This window comes from Drosophila obscura, unplaced genomic scaffold, assembly GCF_018151105.1.
Source record: "Drosophila obscura isolate BZ-5 IFL unplaced genomic scaffold, ASM1815110v1 contig_75, whole genome shotgun sequence".
In the NCBI taxonomy this organism is placed as follows: domain Eukaryota; kingdom Metazoa; phylum Arthropoda; class Insecta; order Diptera; family Drosophilidae; genus Drosophila; species Drosophila obscura.
The window spans coordinates 1,429,011-1,449,289 of NW_024542867.1; the positions used below are offsets into that span (position 1 = coordinate 1,429,011).

The 20,279-nt window shown below is 46.0% G+C and overlaps 1 protein-coding gene and 1 pseudogene across 1 annotated transcript; both read left to right on the top strand.

The window, feature by feature from the left end:
- The first annotated feature begins 1,274 nt into the window (after window positions 1-1,274).
- LOC121405170 overlaps window positions 1,275-20,279 on the top strand; it is a 69,002-nt pseudogene continuing 49,997 nt past the window's right edge.
- LOC121405091 lies at window positions 5,191-8,500 on the top strand. Its single transcript, XM_041595687.1, has 2 exons — window positions 5,191-8,216; window positions 8,332-8,500. The coding sequence occupies exons 1-2, from the start codon at window positions 5,265-5,267 to the stop codon at window positions 8,419-8,421; spliced, it is 3,042 nt and encodes a 1,013-aa protein (XP_041451621.1). The 5' UTR covers window positions 5,191-5,264; the 3' UTR covers window positions 8,422-8,500.

The window sequence follows — 20,279 nt, forward strand, 5'->3', positions numbered from 1 at the left end:
TACCCGCAGACCGGCTCCGTGCTCTCCGCCCATTTTCAATTTGCGGCGTTGATTTTTGTGGAGCCGTCTCGACGACATTGAAAATTCGAGGAAGGCCCCCAACCAAGTCCTATATCGCGCTTTTTGTTTGTTTTGCGTCCAAAGCGGTTCACTTAGAACTTGTATCCGACTTGACCACTGACTCTTTTTTATTGGCTTTCCAAAGATTCGTTGGGCGCCGAGGATATCCCCAGATCGTCCATTGCGACATCGCGACGAATTTCATCGGAGCGAGCCGCCACCTCAGCGCTCTGCAGAAGGCGCTCGAGGACGGGGCGGACGCAGTTCGCGGATTCGCATCAAAAAACGGATGCGAATTTGCGTTCATACCGCCTCGAGCGCCGCACATGGAGGACTCTGGGAGGCAGGTGTCAAGTCTGCGAAGAGCCTACTCCTACGGGCGGTAGGCAGCGCGCTCTTGACCGCCGAAGAGCTCGCTACAGTCCTCGTCGGGATCGAGGCCGTCCTGAACTCCAGGCCGCTGGGAGCCCTCAGTCTCAGGCGTTTTTCGGCGGGCCATCCACAAGTTGGCGCCGCTACCATATTGTTGAACCCGCGCAGGCCTTCAACGGGGCCGGTGTTTCGTCATGTCATCGTCTTAGTCAATGTTTTATGTTAAGATTATTTTTGAATTCTTTAAAGTCTTGTGTAAGTAGGTTACGGCAAGGCGGGAGCGCAATAAAAGCTCGCTCTTTCGCTCAAGGCAAATTCGCCCGCTTTGCCACCGTAGGTTAGCTAGGCTTAGAACGATTTGTATGAAGAAAGAGAATATAATCGTTAATTGAAATTTCGATCGAGCGCACACAGAATTAATTTTCGTCCCGCCTTTGAATAAACCTTTAAACGCCACCAAATTAATTTTCCGGTTTTTTTTTGTCAATTAGAAAAACTATTCTCATTTTTCAATAATCTTGACACAAAACATTGACGTCGACGACGACAAGACTACATCATAAGCCACGACTACATAAATCATAAGCTCACATATTTATATACTGACTAAGTTCGGGTATAAAAGTAGAGTCGCGGCAACAGAAGTGACCCACAACGTTCTTTCTCGTTTTGTGAGTAGTTGAAGATACTTTTCGATCATTGGCATGGGACTGTGCAGTTTACATATCATTAAAGTAACTCTTGGAAAATAATTAAAAACACAGCAAGCGGTTTTTAAATTTCCGTTTAAAGAAATTTTCCCCAAACAACAGAAAATTGCAAAAAAAAATTTTGGTATAAAAATGTCCTCACATGGACAGAGATCGGATGCAGAGGATTGGCGTCCTGGCCTGCCACCAAGCACGGCACTTAAAGTTCCGCAGCCAAGTAAGCACCGTGCCTGGATAAATACTGCATTAGAAGAAAGACTAGCCACGGTCCGAGAACAGGATCTCACAAGTGTTCAGTTTCCAAAAAACGCTCCCGGTGCAAAATCAGCTTCGAAATCTATCCGGCTTAAGGTATCAGCCGGAGCAGAGAGCCAGACTACGCTGAAAGCGGAGAAACGCGGCTTATTCGGACGAAAGAAGGTTGCAATAGGTGCGAGTCCAAAAAAGTCAACAGTTATGAATGGATTAGGACGCGAGAATACCGTCCCACAACATCTAAAAGTGAAGACATCGCGTATTCTCTATACAACTGACGAGGAGGTGCGCGATGCTCTTATGGAGTTTGGAATTTTTATCATCTTCCTAGTCCTTACATCTCTAGGTGAGTTCCGAGCCCAATTAAACTAAAATGAAATATGACGGATCGAGGCAATATTTTCTCATAACTGAATTTTCGCTTTATACTGTAATCTTGATCGAATCACAACCTGATTCTGCAATCTGGTCGGTAAGCTTATTATATATTTAACTTTGAGGGAGCGAAACAATTTTGACAATGATTCACATACGTCCATTATTCAATTTGCTGATGACTTTGCCATCATCTCAACAGGCAACAACATAAATGATGCTAGCAAAAACTTACAGGTAAAGATCAACGACTTTCACCTTCTCTGTCAAGATCTAGGCCTTAATTTCAACCCCAGCAAATCCTCAGCTATGTTTTGCAGTAGGGGAAGACGTGATAACATCGCAGTTACATGCAATAATATCACTTTCCCAATAAAGGAGTCAATTACCTTCTTAGGCAGGGTCATTAGTGCCAACATGTCAGACAAATTGCACATTGCAAAAATCAGGGACAAATCAGACAAAAGTGAGCTTTTGTTGCATGTGATCTACCATCAAAGCGGGACTCAAACCCAAGGTTTCGTCCAACATCTTCAAATCCTTCATCAGATCTCAGCAGGAACATGCCATTACTAGTTTTTCGAATCTAAACATTAGCAACAGCAAGTCTCTTAACACTGCACAGACGGACTGTCTTCGCCGTTGCGTGGGTGTGCCTCCAAAAACATCTACGCTTCTGATTTTTGCTCTGGCCGGTATTTTACCTCCCAAACACAGAGCTAAAATTCTCACAGTCAGAGAACTACTGAAAGTAAAGTCTCTAAGCCCGACCTTGTATAATGATGTTATTAAATCCACTGCAAAGACTGCCTACACAGCTGTGTACCAAGAATATAGTGATCTTTTCGACAAGAAGTACAAACATAGTCCCAAAGCCTTAATTTGTCTGTCAGTCTTTGACAGGAAAAAAACTGACATCTCAAACGAAGAATGCAATGCGATAAGCTAAGCTTGAAGAATGGGTGTCAGGTGGATGGAACATTCTTTCCACTGATGCATCCATCAATGGTGATAAGACAGGCATAGGTATCTTAGATTACCCTAGTCACTTTAGCTATATGTTTACGACTGAAAATAGTTCCTCATCTGTGTTTGCAGAGCTTGTAGGTATATAAACGGCAGTTAAGATATCAAATATAAAAAGTTACAGTAAAACTGTAATTCTCTGCGATAGTCAAGGCGCCTTAAAGGCTCTGAAGAAAAATGAATCAAATTCATACTTAACAGACGAAATCCACCTCAATATGGACAATTCCTTCACGAGCAACTTTATTGTGCACTGGACACCCGGTCACAAGAATATTGCCATTAATGAAAAGACTGATATACTAGCCAAATCAGCCACTAATGTAGGCAAACTATTTAATTTACCCCTAACATTCGATGAAGTAATAATAAAAGTTAAAATAAAAGTTCAGACGGATTGGATCAATGAGTACAAGGAAATATCAAAAACCAAAGGAATTTATTTTGCGTCAATTTACAATGAAATTCCAGTCAAACCATGGCACTGGGCTCTCGACTGGAGTGCAAAAAACATAAAGGTCATAAATAGACTTGTTGAGGAATTAATCGCTTAGTTTTAAGTCAATATTCATTCATATAAGAGTTGCCCTAATCATATGCTCGCGATTGTTTGCCCGCTGTTCTTATTGCTTATGTCCAAAAACTTAACTGTAACATTCTCACGCGTATAGCCAAAACGCGCAGCTGCACACGAAGACATCGATGTGCACCGTCTTGGTATTGGAGTGTCGCATCGCGTGATCTTCTAATTCCCTTTTGGGCTCGACTTTATTGGTGGAGTTGAGTCAGTACCAAACTATACTTGAGAGTACCCGCACGCGTATTCATCATCGCACCGCTATTGTCACCCCCGCTTTGTATATAACCCGCTGTGCAAATAACATTTAAACCACTAATATTACATATGAATCAAATAAAAATACATAAAGATTAATACAGTCCACTCATTCGCAACCATAAGAAAATTTTGGTCCTTCGAGCCGGATCTCCGGCTAATTTTATTTGAAATATATTGAGTGATATTGCTGGTCGTCATGAAGACTCTCGTACATCGCATAATTCAGCAGCGTGGTGCGTGCAAATCCCAACTAACTCGTGCATCTACGGAGGCTCAGGAGTTTGTACAGTCGTGCACGTCTGTGCAAACATTAGAACACAAGTTGGACCGATTGGCTGCAACTTTCAACCGCTTTATGGAGCTCTCTGAGGACTTAGTTCAATACAATGAGGAAGACGGATTTGTGGATCCGAATTTGGATATCGCCGAGTATGAGGGAAAGTTTTATAGTGCCCATGCCGTTCTCACTGGAGCCATAAGTGAGCGGAGCAGTCACGATAATGGACACGACTCGTCAAATCTACTGATATCTAGTACTGTGGAACGCCTATTTGAGGGACAAACACAACTTTTGGAGAAGATTCGGGAGTCAGCGCGACCCGCTGAGCTGCAGTTCGAAAAAATACGCCTTCCTACATTTTCTGGAAGATACGAAGATTGGTGTCAGTTTAGTGATCTGTTCTTAGGCTCAGTCGACAAGAAGAGTAGTCTTTCCAACTGTCAAAAGTTCCATTATTTAAAGTCGTATCTAGATGGTGAAGCTTTGTCCCTGATTAAACATATTCCCATTACTGACGATAATTACCAGGACGCATGGGAGAGGCTAAAAAATCGTTATAATAAAAAATCACTGATTGCGCGGTCGTTCATTCAAAACTTTCTTTCGCTGCCAACTGCAAAAAGTTCAAACATAATCGAGTTGCGTAACATAGTCGACACCGCGGACGAGAGTATACGTGGTCTACACGCGCTGAAATGCGACAGCCGCGATGTATGGCTTATCCATATCTTGCTCTCAAAATTAGACCCTGAATGCAAGGAAGCTTGGGCTACGTCCAGTGAATCGTGCAAGGAAAATGTGACCATAAATGACCTGTTCGCCTTTCTCTTCGCCCGGTTTGATGCGCTGGAGTCCTGTCAAGAGTTAACAGTAGTTCATGATTCTCCCAAACGTCGTGCAGTTTCTCATCATGTGGACGTGCCAACTACATCTGCTCGTGGTTGCGTATATTGTCACGGGCCACACAGTCTGTATGTGTGCACTCAATTTAAAGCTATGAACGTCGTGGATCGTCGCACATTTGCAATGGAGGGTAAGTTGTGCTTCAACTGCCTAAGTCGATCTCATCAAGTAAAGGATTGTAATTCCACAAATACGTGCCGTCTGTGCAAGTCGAGGCACCACACTCTTGTCCATCCAGAAGAGATTCGCACCACCCCGAGTGTTGCTGTCAATACATCCGCTGACCCAAACTTGCGCTCGCCCATGCATGCTGCTGAGGTTGATCCTGCCGTGGTCAGCCATCATACATTGGAGAGAGAAATTGGCCACTAGTCAAGCTATATTGCCAACAATTTTAGCCACTATAGTCGACTCCTGGGGCAATGAGACAACCTGCAGGATCTTGATGGATACTGGTTCGACGATAACGATGGTCTCCGAGTCGTTTATTCAACGGATAGGGCTGTCGCGCACGCATGCTCGTATACCAGTTGTTGGCCTAGGTGCAAGCCCGGCTGGCGTTACTCGAGGTCGCGCCACGTTCACGCTGCTCTCGCGCACAAGCACAACATCCGTAGTGGTAACAGGTCTGATTATGAGTACTTTAACATCCTCGATTCCAGCACAGAGGATTGAGTCGAACACCCCGATGTGGGGAAAGATTTTTGAGCTACCCTTAGCAGACCCTACATTTGGGACACCAGGTGAAATCGACCTGATTTTAGGAGCTGATCAACTTTGGAACATATACACTGGAGAACGCAAAGAGTTTGGTTTCGCATATCCTATTGCACTTCATACTAAATTTGGTTGGGTCATTACAGGCAGTTACCATATCGGTATTGATGATTACACCCACGCACTAGCTCATCATGCTCACGAGGGTCTGGATACTTTAGTCCGATCGTTCATGGACATGGACCAAGTTCAACCAAGTAGCGCTACCATTGACGCTAGTGATCCCGCTGAACAACACTTCGTTCAAACGCATTCCCGCAGAGACGATGGAGTGTACGTCGTCCAATATCCATTCAAGGATTCCGCTCCGCCGATGGGATCCACATTGCCGCAAGCCATACGCCGCTTTTCTTCTCTCGAACGGAAATTTCGAAAGTTTCCGGCACTCAAACAACAATATGTCGACTTTATGGAGGATTACTTACAACGAGGACACATGGAGTTGATTCCTCCTACTACCTTAGCCGAGGATCTCGCCAGTCACAATTATTTAGCACACCACGCAGTATTTAAACCAGACAGCACCACTACGAGATGCCGAGTTGTGTTTGATGGCTCTGGGGAGGACTGCAAGGGATATTCACTCAATTCACGACTACACATTGGACCACCTATTCAAAGGGATTTACTTGGAGTCTGTTTACGGTTCCGACAGCATCGTTATGTGTTCTGTACAGACATTGAGAAAATGTTTAGAGGCATCCTAGTTTCAGAAGAACACACGCAGTACCAACGTATTGTCTGGCGAAAGGAGGAGACTGCTACACTTGATCATTACCGACTTCTGACCGTGACTTATGGTTTAGCGTCTTCACCGTTTCTGGCTGTTAGAGTTCTCAAGCAAATCGCTCAAGATCATGCCGAGTTGTATCCGAATGCTGCTGCGGTGTTGGTAAGGGACGCGTACGTGGATGATATTCCTACGGGATGCGATAATATCAACGAACTCATTGCACTCAAGGATGAATTGATTTTGTTATTGAGTCGAGCTCAATTTAAACTTCGAAAGTGGAGTTCAAACTGTTGGCCACTACTACAATCGCTGCCAAAGGACATTTGTGAGTACCCCCTTGAAGCTCTAGAAGAAGAGAGCCCAGCTCAACATGTGAAGGTTCTTGGAATACGTTGGGACCCGGCTGCTGACAATCTTTCCTTCAAGCTGACCATTCCCGACGCCACAACTGCTCTGACAAAACGGATTTTGCTGTCGGAGCTTGCCAAGATCTACGATCCCTTGGGTTTGCTTGCCCCCAGTACTGTATTTCTAAAGGTTCTCTTTCAAGATAGTTGGCTGAGCTCGGTCGAATGGAACGAGCCACTACCGGTGCAGTTATGTTCACGTTGGCAACAGTTTGTAGCAGAAGTTCATTTATTGGAAACGTGTCGCATATCTCGCTACATATCCTCACCACTTCAAGCAGCGGAGCTGCATGGATTTGCCGATGCATCTTCTCATGCATACGCCGCTGTTATTTACAGTCGCGTGAAACTCAATAAGGACTATGTTGTCAGACTGATCGCCGCAAAAACCCGTGTTGCGCCCATCAAACCTGTATCCATTCCGCGGCTCGAATTGAATGCAGCCCATCTTCTTTCAAAATTGATGTCTCTGGTTAAGCAAGCACTAACTATTCCTATTTCCAGTACCTCATGTTGGTCTGACTCAGAAGTTGTGCTGCATTGGCTCTCATCGCCCCCTCGGACTTGGAACACTTATGTTTGCAATCGGACTGCTGAGATTCTAGATGCTTGTCCACGTAGTTGCTGGAATCACATTCGCACTGGGGATAATCCCGCGGACTGTGCATCACGCGGACTTTTACCGAGGGATCTTGTAGACCATCAACTGTGGTGGAATGGACCACCGTGGCTTTCACAATCACGGCTCACTTGGCCACCTGCTAAGGCAAAGTTTGCACTGTCGACTGAGGAGGCTGCGCACATGGAAGTTAAGGTCATGCCTCAAGTTAATCTACACATTTCCGATGAAGGAAATGATCTTCAATGTATGATTAACAAGGCTTCCTCCTGGTCACATCTCTTGCGGACAATAAGCTACTGCTTTCGTTTTGTACACCGTCTTCGCTGCAAGGAACGCCTGTCATCGTTTTTATCATCATGGGAGCTTCAATATGCACGCTCTAGGATAATCAAACACGTTCAGATGGAGTTCTTCCAAGTGGAGTACAAGCAGCTAAGCACTGGACGACCACTTTCTCAAAAATCCAAACTGATTCGCTACACTCCATTTATTGACGACCAAGGAACAATGCGCGTAGGAGGACGCATTGACAATTCAATGGCAACTTACGAGGCAAAACATCCCATACTTCTACCAAAGGAATCACCAGTCGCTGTTTTATTAGCTAGACACCAGCACGTCACATCGCTACACGCTGGAGTTGAATTTATGTTCCACACTTTGAGACAGAAGTATTGGATTCTCGGTGCCCGCAACATAGTCCGGAAAATCGTATTCAACTGCAAGATTTGTTTCCTCCAGCGTAAAGGTACGAGCACACAACTCATGGCTGATCTTCCCGCTTTTCGGGTTCAGCCCACCCGCTGTTTTCTGCATTCTGGATTGGATTACGCTGGACCAGTTATTATCAAGACATCGGTAGGTCGGACACCGAAGTTTGGCAAAGCTTGGTTTGCTATCTTTGTTTGTCTGTCCACCAAAGCAATTCATATCGAACTCGTCAGTGATTTGACGACTTCCGCATTTATCGCAGCTTTCAAACGATTCTGGTCTCGACGTGGCCCTATATCCGACTTATACTCAGACAATGGCACAACATTCCACGGAGCCAGACGGGAATTAACGGAAATGCAACGGATGGCTGTATCTCAAAGTCAAGATGAGGACATTGCAAGTTTTCTGACGAGTCAGGAAATCAACTGGCACTTCATTCCGCAGTCTGCCCCGCATTTTGGAGGTATTTGGGAGACTGGCGTACGATCAATTAAACTTCACCTTCGCCGAGTAATTGGGAGCAGTGCATTAACTTTCGAAGAATATTCCACCGTTTTAACCCAGATTGAGGGTCTACTAAACTCTCGCCCACTGTGCGCTCCCAGCGATCACAGCCTGGATCCCCTTACCCCCGCTCATTTTCTTACAGGTCAACCTCATATGTCGGTGCCAGAGCCATCGTTCTTGGACGTGAACATTAACAGACTGCAGCGTTGGAGACAGCTGCAAGCCAAGGTTCAAGGGTTCTGGAAACGTTGGAATCTTGAATACCTTTCTTCCTTGCAGTCGCGCACCAAATGGCAGCAGGAGACCAACAACATAACAGTGGATACGCTTGTGGTACTGAAGGAGCCGAATCAACCTCCTAGCAAGTGGCTGCTTGGCCGCATCACCGAAGTTCATCCTGGTCAAGACGAGAGAGTTCGAGTGGTCACCGTAAAAACTGCCCGAGGAGTGTACAAGAGACCTATCACCAAAATTGCTGTGCTTCCCTTTAACTGAACATTCGTTCAGGGGGGCCGGTATGTTGAGGAATTAATCGCTTAGTTTTAAGTCAATATTCATTCATATAAGAGTTGCCCTAATCATATGCTCGCGATTGTTTGCCCGCTGTTCTTATTGCTTATGTCCAAAAACTTAACTGTAACATTCTCACGCGTATAGCCAAAACGCGCAGCTGCACACGAAGACATCGATGTGCACCGTCTTGGTATTGGAGTGTCGCATCGCGTGATCTTCTAATTCCCTTTTGGGCTCGACTTTATTGGTGGAGTTGAGTCAGTACCAAACTATACTTGAGAGTACCCGCACGCGTATTCATCATCGCACCGCTATTGTCACCCCCGCTTTGTATATAACCCGCTGTGCAAATAACATTTAAACCACTAATATTACATATGAATCAAATAAAAATACATAAAGATTAATACAGTCCACTCATTCGCAACCAAGACTGTTAAATAATCGTACCTATGATAACGTTTTTTTTACACAAAATCAAAGCCAGAAACACCAACATCAGCGAAGTTTGCAACGTTCTCGACAATGCGGAACATGAAAGCCTCTTTTTTTTAGAGAATTGGCCAAATTTATTAATGAGGCTAGTTTGCAGTTGTGAACCGAAACACACTGGATTTTGTTCAGGTCGGGTTAACTCGGTGCCAACGGAAGTCACCTTGAGGAGCAACCTTCTGTTGTTCCTACTTTCTGAGGCAACCTTCTGTTGCCTTACACACCTACACATACACATCAACCCATTTCACTACTATATATTTTGTTAAACTCTTACACACGACCACACTTTAAACTAAGCATCATATTGTTTAAATTATAAGAATATACCAATGCAACACCATGCATGGTCTCATTAACAACCATCGATAGACAAGAAAATATCGACAGCCCCATCATCGAACTGAAATACCTGGTCAATGCGGACTCATCGTCGTGCGACGACTGCACGGCTGCAATTAAATACCAAAAAAAAAAAAACAATAAAAAACTGATTTGAATTGGATATCATAGGAGTCTTTATACAAAATGTTCAAGCTCTCTGTTATATATAGTCTCTCGGTACTAAGTGATGAACGATAAGGAACGTTGTGAGTCGCTGCTGTGGCCGCGACTCAACTTTTATTACCGTACTTTGCTACATCTGTAATCTAAATAAACACTGTATATTGCACATCTACAATGTAGATTCCACATCTTTCCCGCGAAATATCGCGCACTGCACAGTCCTGAGTGTGTGAAAGCGAGAAATAGAATAAGTAGCGTCTGTAGCGCTTATAGGGGCGAGCTTAGCAACAGAAAATTAAATTCTTCATTCTGTAATAGTCCGATCTGTACCAGATTCAGAAATCTGGTAGATATGGGCATTCTCTCCAATATTGCGTTTTTAGTTTTTTATGGCGAATTTTTGAAGTAAACTTGTAACAGTGTGATATCACATGAGTCTGGAATCCAAATTTGGTTGCCCTAGCTCTTATAGTCTTAGAACTACGCGTTCATAACGACGGACGGACAGACAGATATGGCCATATCGACTCGGCTGTTGATGCGAATTAAGAATATATATTCTTTATGGTAGTGCTCCTCCACCTGAATCTGACCTGTGTGTTGGTCCGTCTCTCTTAATATTTTTGTGGCGTTCTAAGAGTGACAGACACGTTCTCAATTCTGTCGTTCCACAGCCCGACGCCGGCATGGATCTTATCGCCGCTTGGCTGTCCACGAACAGGTTGGCTACGTCGTGTGGACGATCCGTAGACTGAGCAGACTTTGCCGCTTTCCGAATGACAAATGGAATATGCTGCATTGGCCCGGTAGCTTATAGAACAGCCTTATACCAGGGTCTGTACAGTATGTGGCCGCTCCTATTTCTCCTTCCATCTTGGACTCCGACTAGGCGTTTTGCTGCCTTCCTGCAATCAGTTGAGCGTGGATGTCCAGGTTGTCAATTCCGAGTAGGGAAGGGAGGGTATCGTCAAGCAAATATCGATATTGATATAAATCAAAATATCAAATAGAATATCATATCGAAGATGTCATATCGTAATGAATATCGTACTATCGCTTTAAATATCAATAACAGTAATATTAGCGAACTATATATTTTTGCAGTTATAGGCCTGTCTCCAGCACCTGCGAAAATTCCTGCCAGGAATTTGCTATTTATTCCGTGAAGGTGTGGAACATAACTAAAACAGGGTTGACGAATCACCTGTGTTTTGTAAACAGTGCCAATTGTAAAATTCGAATAAAATTAAAACTAAACTATACGGGGGTTCCACAGAAATCTCTAAAGATTTTGACTCGAGACATTTATCAAATCAACCGAAAAATCCGTAGGTACCACAGGATATCTAGCGATTTCATTTTTCGGACACTTTTTTCGGAGTTCACGCGCAACCATGAGAATTGTAGCTCAGAGTTGAAGTGTTTCAAAAATAATTTTGTGTAATGCTGCTCTTTGTTTATTTAATTGCTTTTCATTAGGGATCTGAGAAGGAATGTTTTGTATAAAGTTACCCAAAACAACTTTTGGATTTGGCAACTCTTCGCTCATAATCTTTGAGCATTTTCTGAACACCAAAATTTAAATTTTTTGCCCGCTAAATTTAAGTGTTGAATGAAAACCCTCACAAAGTTTTTATACCCGTACTCAAAAAAGAGTTAAGGGGTATATTAGATTTGTGGTAAAAGTGGATGTGTGCAACGCAGAGAAGGAAACGTTTCCGACCCCATAAAGTATATATATTCTTGATCAGCATCAATAGCCGAGTCGATATAGCCATGTCCGTCTGTCCGTCCGTCCGTCTGTCCGTCTCGATGAACGCCTGGATCTCAGAGACTATAAGAGCCAGAGAAACCAGACACATGTGATATCACAATGCTACAAGTGTATTTAAAAATTTCGCCCCGCCCCCTTCCGCCCACACAAAGGACGAAAATCTGTGGCAGGAACATTTTTAAAGATACGTTAAAACTAAAAACGCAGTATCGTAGAGAATGCCCATATCTACCAGACTGCCGAATCTGAACTAGATCGGATCATAATTATAGCCAGAATGAAGAAATTAATTTTCTGTTGGTTCCCTCTCCTTCTCCAGCGCTATTGACGCTACTGATTGTCTTTCTCGCTCGCACACTCTGCCGCGTTCAGTGCGCGAGCAACCCCTAGCGAAGGAGATGTAGAATCTAAATGGTACATGTACAATCTACATGTTAGATGTAGAATATACATTGTAGATGTAGATAACAGATGTAGCAAAAAAATGTAAAATGTAAAATTTTTTTTTTTAATTCTAAAATTCTAAATAATCATAAGCTCAAAAATGTATATACTGACTGAGTACGGGTATAAGGTAGAGTCGCGTCCCCAGAAGCGACTCATATGTTCCTTCTCGTTTTTATTTTGTTTGCTTTAATCGATTGAATATTATGCTGTAAGCACTTCATATTCACGTCGAGACTTTAAACTTTTCTCATTTTCTTCTGTTGGTGTCCTATATTTCCTTTGTGGTATTTTCGTTGTATTTTCGTTGGGATTGGTGAATTTTTGGACATATTTCGTATGCCACTTACTGAACTGAACTGCGACAACATGCTTCTGAATCGTTTGTATAAGCTTCTAGCTGAAAATGTGGTTTTTGTATGGGAATGGTTGGTCTTTGAATTACTCTGCTAGCATAGCTATGCTTTTTGAGTATTTCATTGGTTTTGATGTTTTTATTTTGTATATTTTCCTCAGTTCTGTCTAATTTGGGAAAATTAACCTCATAATTTTCCATCTGTGAATAATTCTGATGGACTGAATAGGTATTTAGCACTTCCTTTCTTGCTATTTTCTTTATTGTCATAATCTTATTAATGTCATTTTCTTTTTCCCATACTGGTCAAACAAGTCTGTCCCTGGCTGAATGATTCTTCCCATTGCATAAAATGCACTTTAGAACCGTGCATGTACCGATGCAATCTCCCACTCCACATTTGGTGCACCTTCTCGCCGATTTGCATCTGCCGAAGTGTGCCCAATTCTGCCACAGTTAAAGCACTGACGCACTTTTGGAATATATTGATATACCTTCATGCTGCACATCCCGAAAAGTGAGATCTTTTCTGGAATGTCGGCACCCTCAAACCCGATTTTTACCGTCTCGGTTGGTATGAACTTAAATTCTGAGTTGGTATCATCCATCAACATTTTTTCCTTCCTTGCAAATCTTTCTAGGGATTTTATCGCGATACTTGACATTATGTTCTCCCTGATTTCCTCATTCGAAAAACCTAGTGGAACACCTTTGATTATACCGTGGTATAAATGCTACTTGTCGGTGGTCCCACGGAGTTGCCTTCAACGGCCGATATACTCCCAGAGAAGCAGGTTTTCTCGTAAGCCCGTTTTATTCTAGATAAGAAAGGATGGTCACATAACCTCTTAGAAGTCCCACAATATTCTTACCGCAGTATTTCCTCCTGCTCTAACCACGCGACAATACAAAAGTGCAGCTTAAAATATGGCGGCAATTCATCGTGGCCGAAAATATGCCCGTTCATTCCAGGGCTCAAAATCCATCCATTTTAATATACCAGATGTACTAAAAATACCTATCGATACAAACTATCGTCCCGCGACATCCCCGACCCCGTGAAGAACCGCTTCACTCAAATCCAAAACCGCCAGTTTGGAGACGGGACGCATCATAATCCTGGATAGGCCGCAGTCGTTCACGCGCACACTAGCGCGTCCAATGACTCCATCAACTCCTTTGTAGACCTCCTCCACGATGCCCTTACGCCACTCTCTTCGCGGCAAGGCTGGATCGCAGATGAAGACCACGTTACTCTGGCGAATCGGCTCCGTCCTTTGGCACCACTTCTCTCGGCGCACGAGTGTGGGCAGGTACTCCAAGACCCACCTCTTCCAGAAACGGTCCCTCATTAGTCGCGCTATACGCCACTGCTTGCGTGTAGCGCACTCCTGGGCAGCTCCACATCTTCGCCAGGCGTGTCCGGCAAGTTAGCTACTCCTCTGAGCAGATCATTTGGCGTTAGCGGGGCTTCCTGGTCCGCCTCCACCGGCAAGTGGGTAAGCGGACGCGAATTCACGATGTTCTCCGCCTCGATCAGGAAACTCCCCAGTACATGATCCCTCGGTGCCACCTCTTTTAATGTGTGGCGCAGGACCCTCTTGACGCACTGCACCATGCGTTCCCAGACTCCTCCTTCAGATGGATTCACTGGGCAATTGAATACCCATTCGATACCTCTGCTCGACAGCTCATCCTGGACTCTCTCCATTTCGAAAACGTCACCAAATCGTCTGGCCTCCCTGTCAGCTCCCACGAAGTTCTTGCCGTTGTCGCTGCGTAGTCTATGTACTGGCCCTCGACGACAGACGAAATTCCGTATCGCAATTATACAGGAATCCGTCGACAGGTCATACGCCAGTTCCAGATGAATCGCCCTGGTCGTCAAGCAAGTGAACAGGGCGACCCATCGCTTCTCCTTGTGACGCGCCACCGTCACCAACAGTGGTCCGAAGTAATCCAGTCCTGTATTCTTGAACGGCCAACCAGTGGCCTCCAAGCGATCTTCCGGCAGGGGTCCCATTATTGGCGGCGTTGGCCGCGCCCTATGCAACTTGCACACGTTGCATGCTGAGATCACCCTTTGTAGTACACGTCTCAGCTTCGTAATCCAGAACCTCGTCCGGATCTCCGTAATCGTAGCATCCACATTTTGGTGCTTCATCTTGACGTGGAAATGATGCACAATCATCTCCGTAAGACTGTGCCTGTGTGACAGAATTATCGGCCTCCTCGCACTGTACGGCATGCAAAATGCGGCATCAACTCTGCCATAGGCTCGCAGAACTCCAAGGTCATCTATGTAGGGTGACAGTCCTCGAGTGTCGCTCCCGCCGGCAACCATCTTGCCGTCTTCTGCCGACCGCATCTCGTTTGGAAACGCTTCACGTTGTGCCTGTCTGACCAACAGGTTCTCCGCGGCCTCACACTCTGATGCAGTAAGGCCGTACTTCTCGAGCTCGCTCCTTTGTCCACGGCACCAGCGCGTGAACCTTAAGACCCAGGCTGTTGTCCTGAGTAGCCTACCTGTAGCTCGAGAATCTCTGAAAGGAAATACAAAAGTCGTTCGCACCAACAAGCGAAAACTCACTTGGCATCTCCTCTTCGTCATTACCATCCGGACCTGGTTCAGTTCCAGATTCAGGCTGTGGCCAGCTGCCCGCTGGCTGCCTCAAAAATGCTGGTCCGCCTAGCCAACGTGACTTCTGGCTGAGGTCCACGTGGCATTGCGAACGTGTTGCGTCATCCGCCGCATTGTCGGCTGTTGGCACCCATCTCCATTGGGATACCTTCGTCGACTCCAAGATCTCCGCCACACGATTGCCGACAAACTGCTTATATCGGCGGTGGGTGCTACCAATCCATCTTAGCACCGTCTTGGAATCGGTCCATAACACGATGTCACTGATGGCCACACTGTGTTCCTTTTTAACAGTGTCCATCAGCCTAGTTCCAAGAACTGCTGCCTGCAGCTCCAGCCGTGGGATTGACATTGTTCTCATGGGCGCGCACTTCGTCTTGGCACATACGAAGCTCACCAGCACGTTATCATCTTCATAAGTGACCCTCCAGTAGGCCACAGCCGCAAATGCAGACTGACTGGTTTGCATCCACGAAGACGTGCATCTCTATAGCTCGCACGAGTCCATTCCCGAAATAATGGCGAGGGCCTCTGAACTGTCCCACGGTGTTCATTTCCTTGCGCCAATTCACAAAGGCTCTGTATATCTCATCCGGAAGTGGTTCATCCCACTGGATTGTCTGCCTCCAAATCTCTCGTAGCAATAACTTGGCTGTTATCATGAGGCAGCACAAGAATCCCAGGGGATCGAACGTAGACATGACCAAGCTCAAATACTCCCTCTTGGTAGGGACTCGATCGCCGTTCAATACGCTGCTTGGAACTCGATGATACTTCACATTGAACCTGAAGTCATCTGTGGCTGCTTGCCAACACATTCCCAGAATCTTCTGTTCAGCCTCACCCCATCCGACGCTCTCGCCTCGTCCTGGTGGACCCAATGCAGCCTCCACAATGGGTGAGCTGGATGAAAATTGGCATAGCTCGAATCCAGCGTTCGCATGTATCTCCTTTACTCGGGTAGATACACTGATGGCTTCGCTCTCGGTAGCAAAGCTGTCCACATAGTCATCCACATAATGACAATCGATGATGGCCTTGACTGCTCTTGGATCCGAATGACGAAACTGTTCAGCATTTACAGTTTTCACGTAATGCGCAGCGCTTGGCGAGCAGGCTGCTCCAAAGGTCATTACAATCATCTCGTAGATGTCAGGATCCCTTCTGTCATCTCCATCTCTCCACAAAAAGCGTTGGGAGCATCTATCTTCGGGTCGGATCAAAACTTGGTGGAACATCTCCTTGATGTCGCCACAGACTCCGATGGCACCTTCTCTAAAATGAAAGAGCACAGCTGGCAAGGGTTTATAATGTTGCGGCCCTTTGGCCAGTGCTGAATTTAGTGATGTTCCACCAACTCTTGCCGCAGCGTCGAAAACCAGCCTAATCTTTCCCGGCTTGTTTGGGTTTTCTACTCCAAAGTGTGGCAGATACCATAGCCTGCCACTTTCCACTGCGACCTCATGAGGCTTCAACCGTCGAGCGTATCCTTTAGACACGTAATCATTGATGATCCTAGTGTATTCCTGCGCGAACTGCCCGTTGCGCTTCATCTTCTTCTCGACGTTGACCAACCGCTTGTACGCCATGTCATAGCTTTGTGGAAGCACAATGTAGTCATCCTTCCATAATAAACCTGTCTGGTAACGTTGCCCCACTCTCACCGTGGTATCTTCCAATGTCTTCTGCGCCCGCACGTCGTCGCTGCCGGCGACTGGTGGCGCAAGCTTCACACCAAAGTTCTCAACATCAAAATAGTCTTCCACCATTCTCTGAATAGTGTCATCCAATGAAACAGCTAGGAAGCAGGACCTCGGCGTAGTTGATTGTCCACTTGTCGGCCCAAAGACAACCCAGCCCAGCTCGGTTGCGGCCGCATATGGTCCCTGTCTGGCAAACCGTCTCGTTCGAAGTGGAAGTCCCAAGTGTCCGTGATCCAGTCCAATGAGCAGTTTCGGCACCACATTGCTGTAGGGCCTCATTGGCAGGCGGGCATCCTTGTGCACGCCCTGGACATCTCGTCGGTGTAGAGTCTGCATCGGCAGGCTCAGGTTCGAAACGGAATACACGTTTCGCAACGCATGGCGAATTGGCTTGCCTGCTCCACTGATTTGCAGACTTACCACGTTGGTAGGTTCCCTGGTGGATCTACCGCCAAACCACTGGATATTAAGATGTCGACGCTCACCTTGCACGCCCAGCTCCTTCCTGAGTTCGTCGTCGATCATCGTGACAGATGATCCTTCATCCAGGAGTGCGTATGTATCCACCCTTCGACCAGCTCCATACAGCGTTACTGGCAGTATACGGAACAGCAGGCGACCTCGCTCTGCGTCGACACAACTTAAAATCCTCTGTACGGGCCCTTCCGCTGCCTGCGGCGCCCCTCTGCTCTGTACTGGCGCATCCACTGCCTGTGGCGCCCCTCTGTCCAGGCTACGTCTAGGAACAGCTGACTGCTGGTTCCGCTGGCTGTAACTTCTGTTACTGCTTCGTTGCGGCGACCTTCTTCGCTGGTCATCCACACCATGCAGCAGACGGTGATGCCTCTTCCGACATCCGTTGAGTTGACACTCACCATGCTTGTTGCAGGAACTAGTCATGTGACCACTTCGTAGGCACGAAAAACATAGTCGATGCCTCCTCACATGCCTCCACCTGTCTGGTGGCGTAGCTCCGTTGAAATCACTGCAGTCCTTAACTGCATGTTGTCCTCCACATATTGGACAACATCTGAATCGACTGTCTTGATGCTCGCCTCGGTCTTGGTCGATGCTTGCATGCAGCAAACGACGCCTTGGTTCTTTCCCTTCGACATCCATGATCGTACATACCACGTTGGCGTATCCGTCAACCACGAACTAAAATGGACAATGGTTGGAAAGGGTAATATTAAAGCGGCATGCCTTGCCCACTCCACTCGTTTGCTTGTAGGGAGCTTGGCCACAAGGTCTTCCATGAGGGTTGGGTTCCCCAAATGCTGATCTGCCTTCGCTGACTGCAAGAAGGCAGTGAGATTGCTCACACGGGTTGCGAAGGGTACAATCTTCGCCAGGTTGTGCTCCGAAATGGAAGGCACGTCTCGAATTCCATTTAGCTGGCTGCGTATAAGTTGCTCCGGTCGGCCATACCTAAAGCGCAGCTGCTCGATCACAGCGCTGACGTTACTTGGATGAATCAGGAGCGACTTGACGGTCTCACGAGCTTCATCCTTCAGCGCCTTCAATAAGCGTTGGTTATTCTCCAGATCAGTACAATTATACGCGTGAGTGGTTTCCGTAAACGCACAAAGAAAGATCGGCCAATCTTCTGGTTGACCTCCAAATACTGGCAGATCTGGAAGCTTGCGTGGCATATAGTTTCCACTGCTTCCATTCGGTGTCGTCCAGGCGTAGGACCCCGCTAGTGAAGTCGGCGTTATGACGTTATGGATCCCTATACCCGGCGGCACAACTCCACGCGCTGTCTGGGCGGTGCTGGTTGCACAAAATGGCGTAAAATAGCTGCTGCTCATAAGCAGCGATGGTCCGCTACATGATGGTGGTTCCATACATGCTGCACTGCTCGCACCGACTCCGTTATATGGGATCGGATCGCTACTAATCGAAAATGGCGTATCGCTCCAAGATGGCGTCAGCAGTGACGCCGCAGTACTAACCCCGACATCGCTCGATATTACGGTATCGGTGGCAGTGTTCACGTTGTTTCGGGCTCTTTCCCTTTCCAGCTCCTTCTCCAACGCTGCAATTTTCTCCAAGAGATCTTGGGTTGGAGGTGGCTGGGCCTGTCCTGGTACTGAAGCTCCAGCTGTGGTCGTAATACTTCCAGGTTGGGAAGCTACTACGGTAACAGCAGTGGTCGGGTTAGGAATCAGCGGCGCCGATGTTACTTTTGGCTTTGGCGGCTTCTTTCCTGCACCACTACTTCCAGGTTGGGAAGCCGCGCTCATTGTTGTTGGAGTCGCTTGCTCCTCGTTCAACCGGCTACTTCGTCTGGGAGAATGTTGCATCCTTCTATTCTGCCCAGTACTCCAGCTAATCGGCGCTGTCTGCGTCTACTCTGGGTCGCTGTCTGCGGCACGTCCAATCTACGCTGTCCGCGTCTCTGGCAACTCTCTTACTTGAGGTGCCTGACTGCCTGTACTCAAGCGCAAGTTGCCCTTGCAGTCGACTTGCCTAGGACTGCGAATAAAAGATCATGTCGGTGGTCCCACGGAGTTGCCTTCAACGGCCGATATACTCCCAGAGAAGCAGGTTTTCTCGTAAGCCCGTTTTATTCTAGATAAGAAAGGATGGTCACATAACCTCTTAGAAGTCCCACAATATTCTTACCGCAGTATTTCCTCCTGCTCTAACCACGCGACAATACAAAAGTGCAGGGCTCAAAATCCATCCATTTTAATATACCAGATGTACTAAAAATACCTATCGATACAAACTATCGTCCCGCGACACTACTATATTCATCTTTTTCAAATCGCTATTTTTAACCAGAGTGTTTGCGTCAGTAAAATTTGAGAAATATATTTTGTATAAGGTCGGAGCCAGCGAAACAATTTCTTTTATACCTTTAATTTTCAGATGTCTGATTTTCTCAAAGAGAAATAATCCATTTTTGGTATTTTTATTTTCGAACTTATCACAATTTTTTGTTGATATCAGCACTGCTGCATCACCCTTATGACTATCTCCATACAACACTATTTCTTTTTCAAAGCCATTTGTCGATACAAAAACTCCCGATTCATTTTTGGTTTTTTGTCCCGCAGCCATAATACTCTTTTTAGTGTTTTCGGTATTTGTGATGTTTGAGTTAAAGGTCACACTCTCAAAACTGTCTGTGTCCGACCTCATGTCTTCTGCATCTGTATGTGTGTCATTTATGTCTTTTTCAGCCTCTTCATATGTATTAGTGTACTCGTTTGTTCGCTTTTTTTTAACCGAGGATGCGTCTTTCTTTATAGGCTGTTTACAT

Coding starts and splice junctions, on each gene's coding strand:
- LOC121405091 (XM_041595687.1), top strand. CDS start 5,265: ATGGATACTGGTTCGACGATAACGATGGTCTCCGAGTCGTTTATTCAA. Junction 8,217..8,331: donor CAGTTATTATCAAGACATCG/GTAGGTCGGACA, acceptor CATTTATCGCAG/CTTTCAAACGATTCTGGTCT.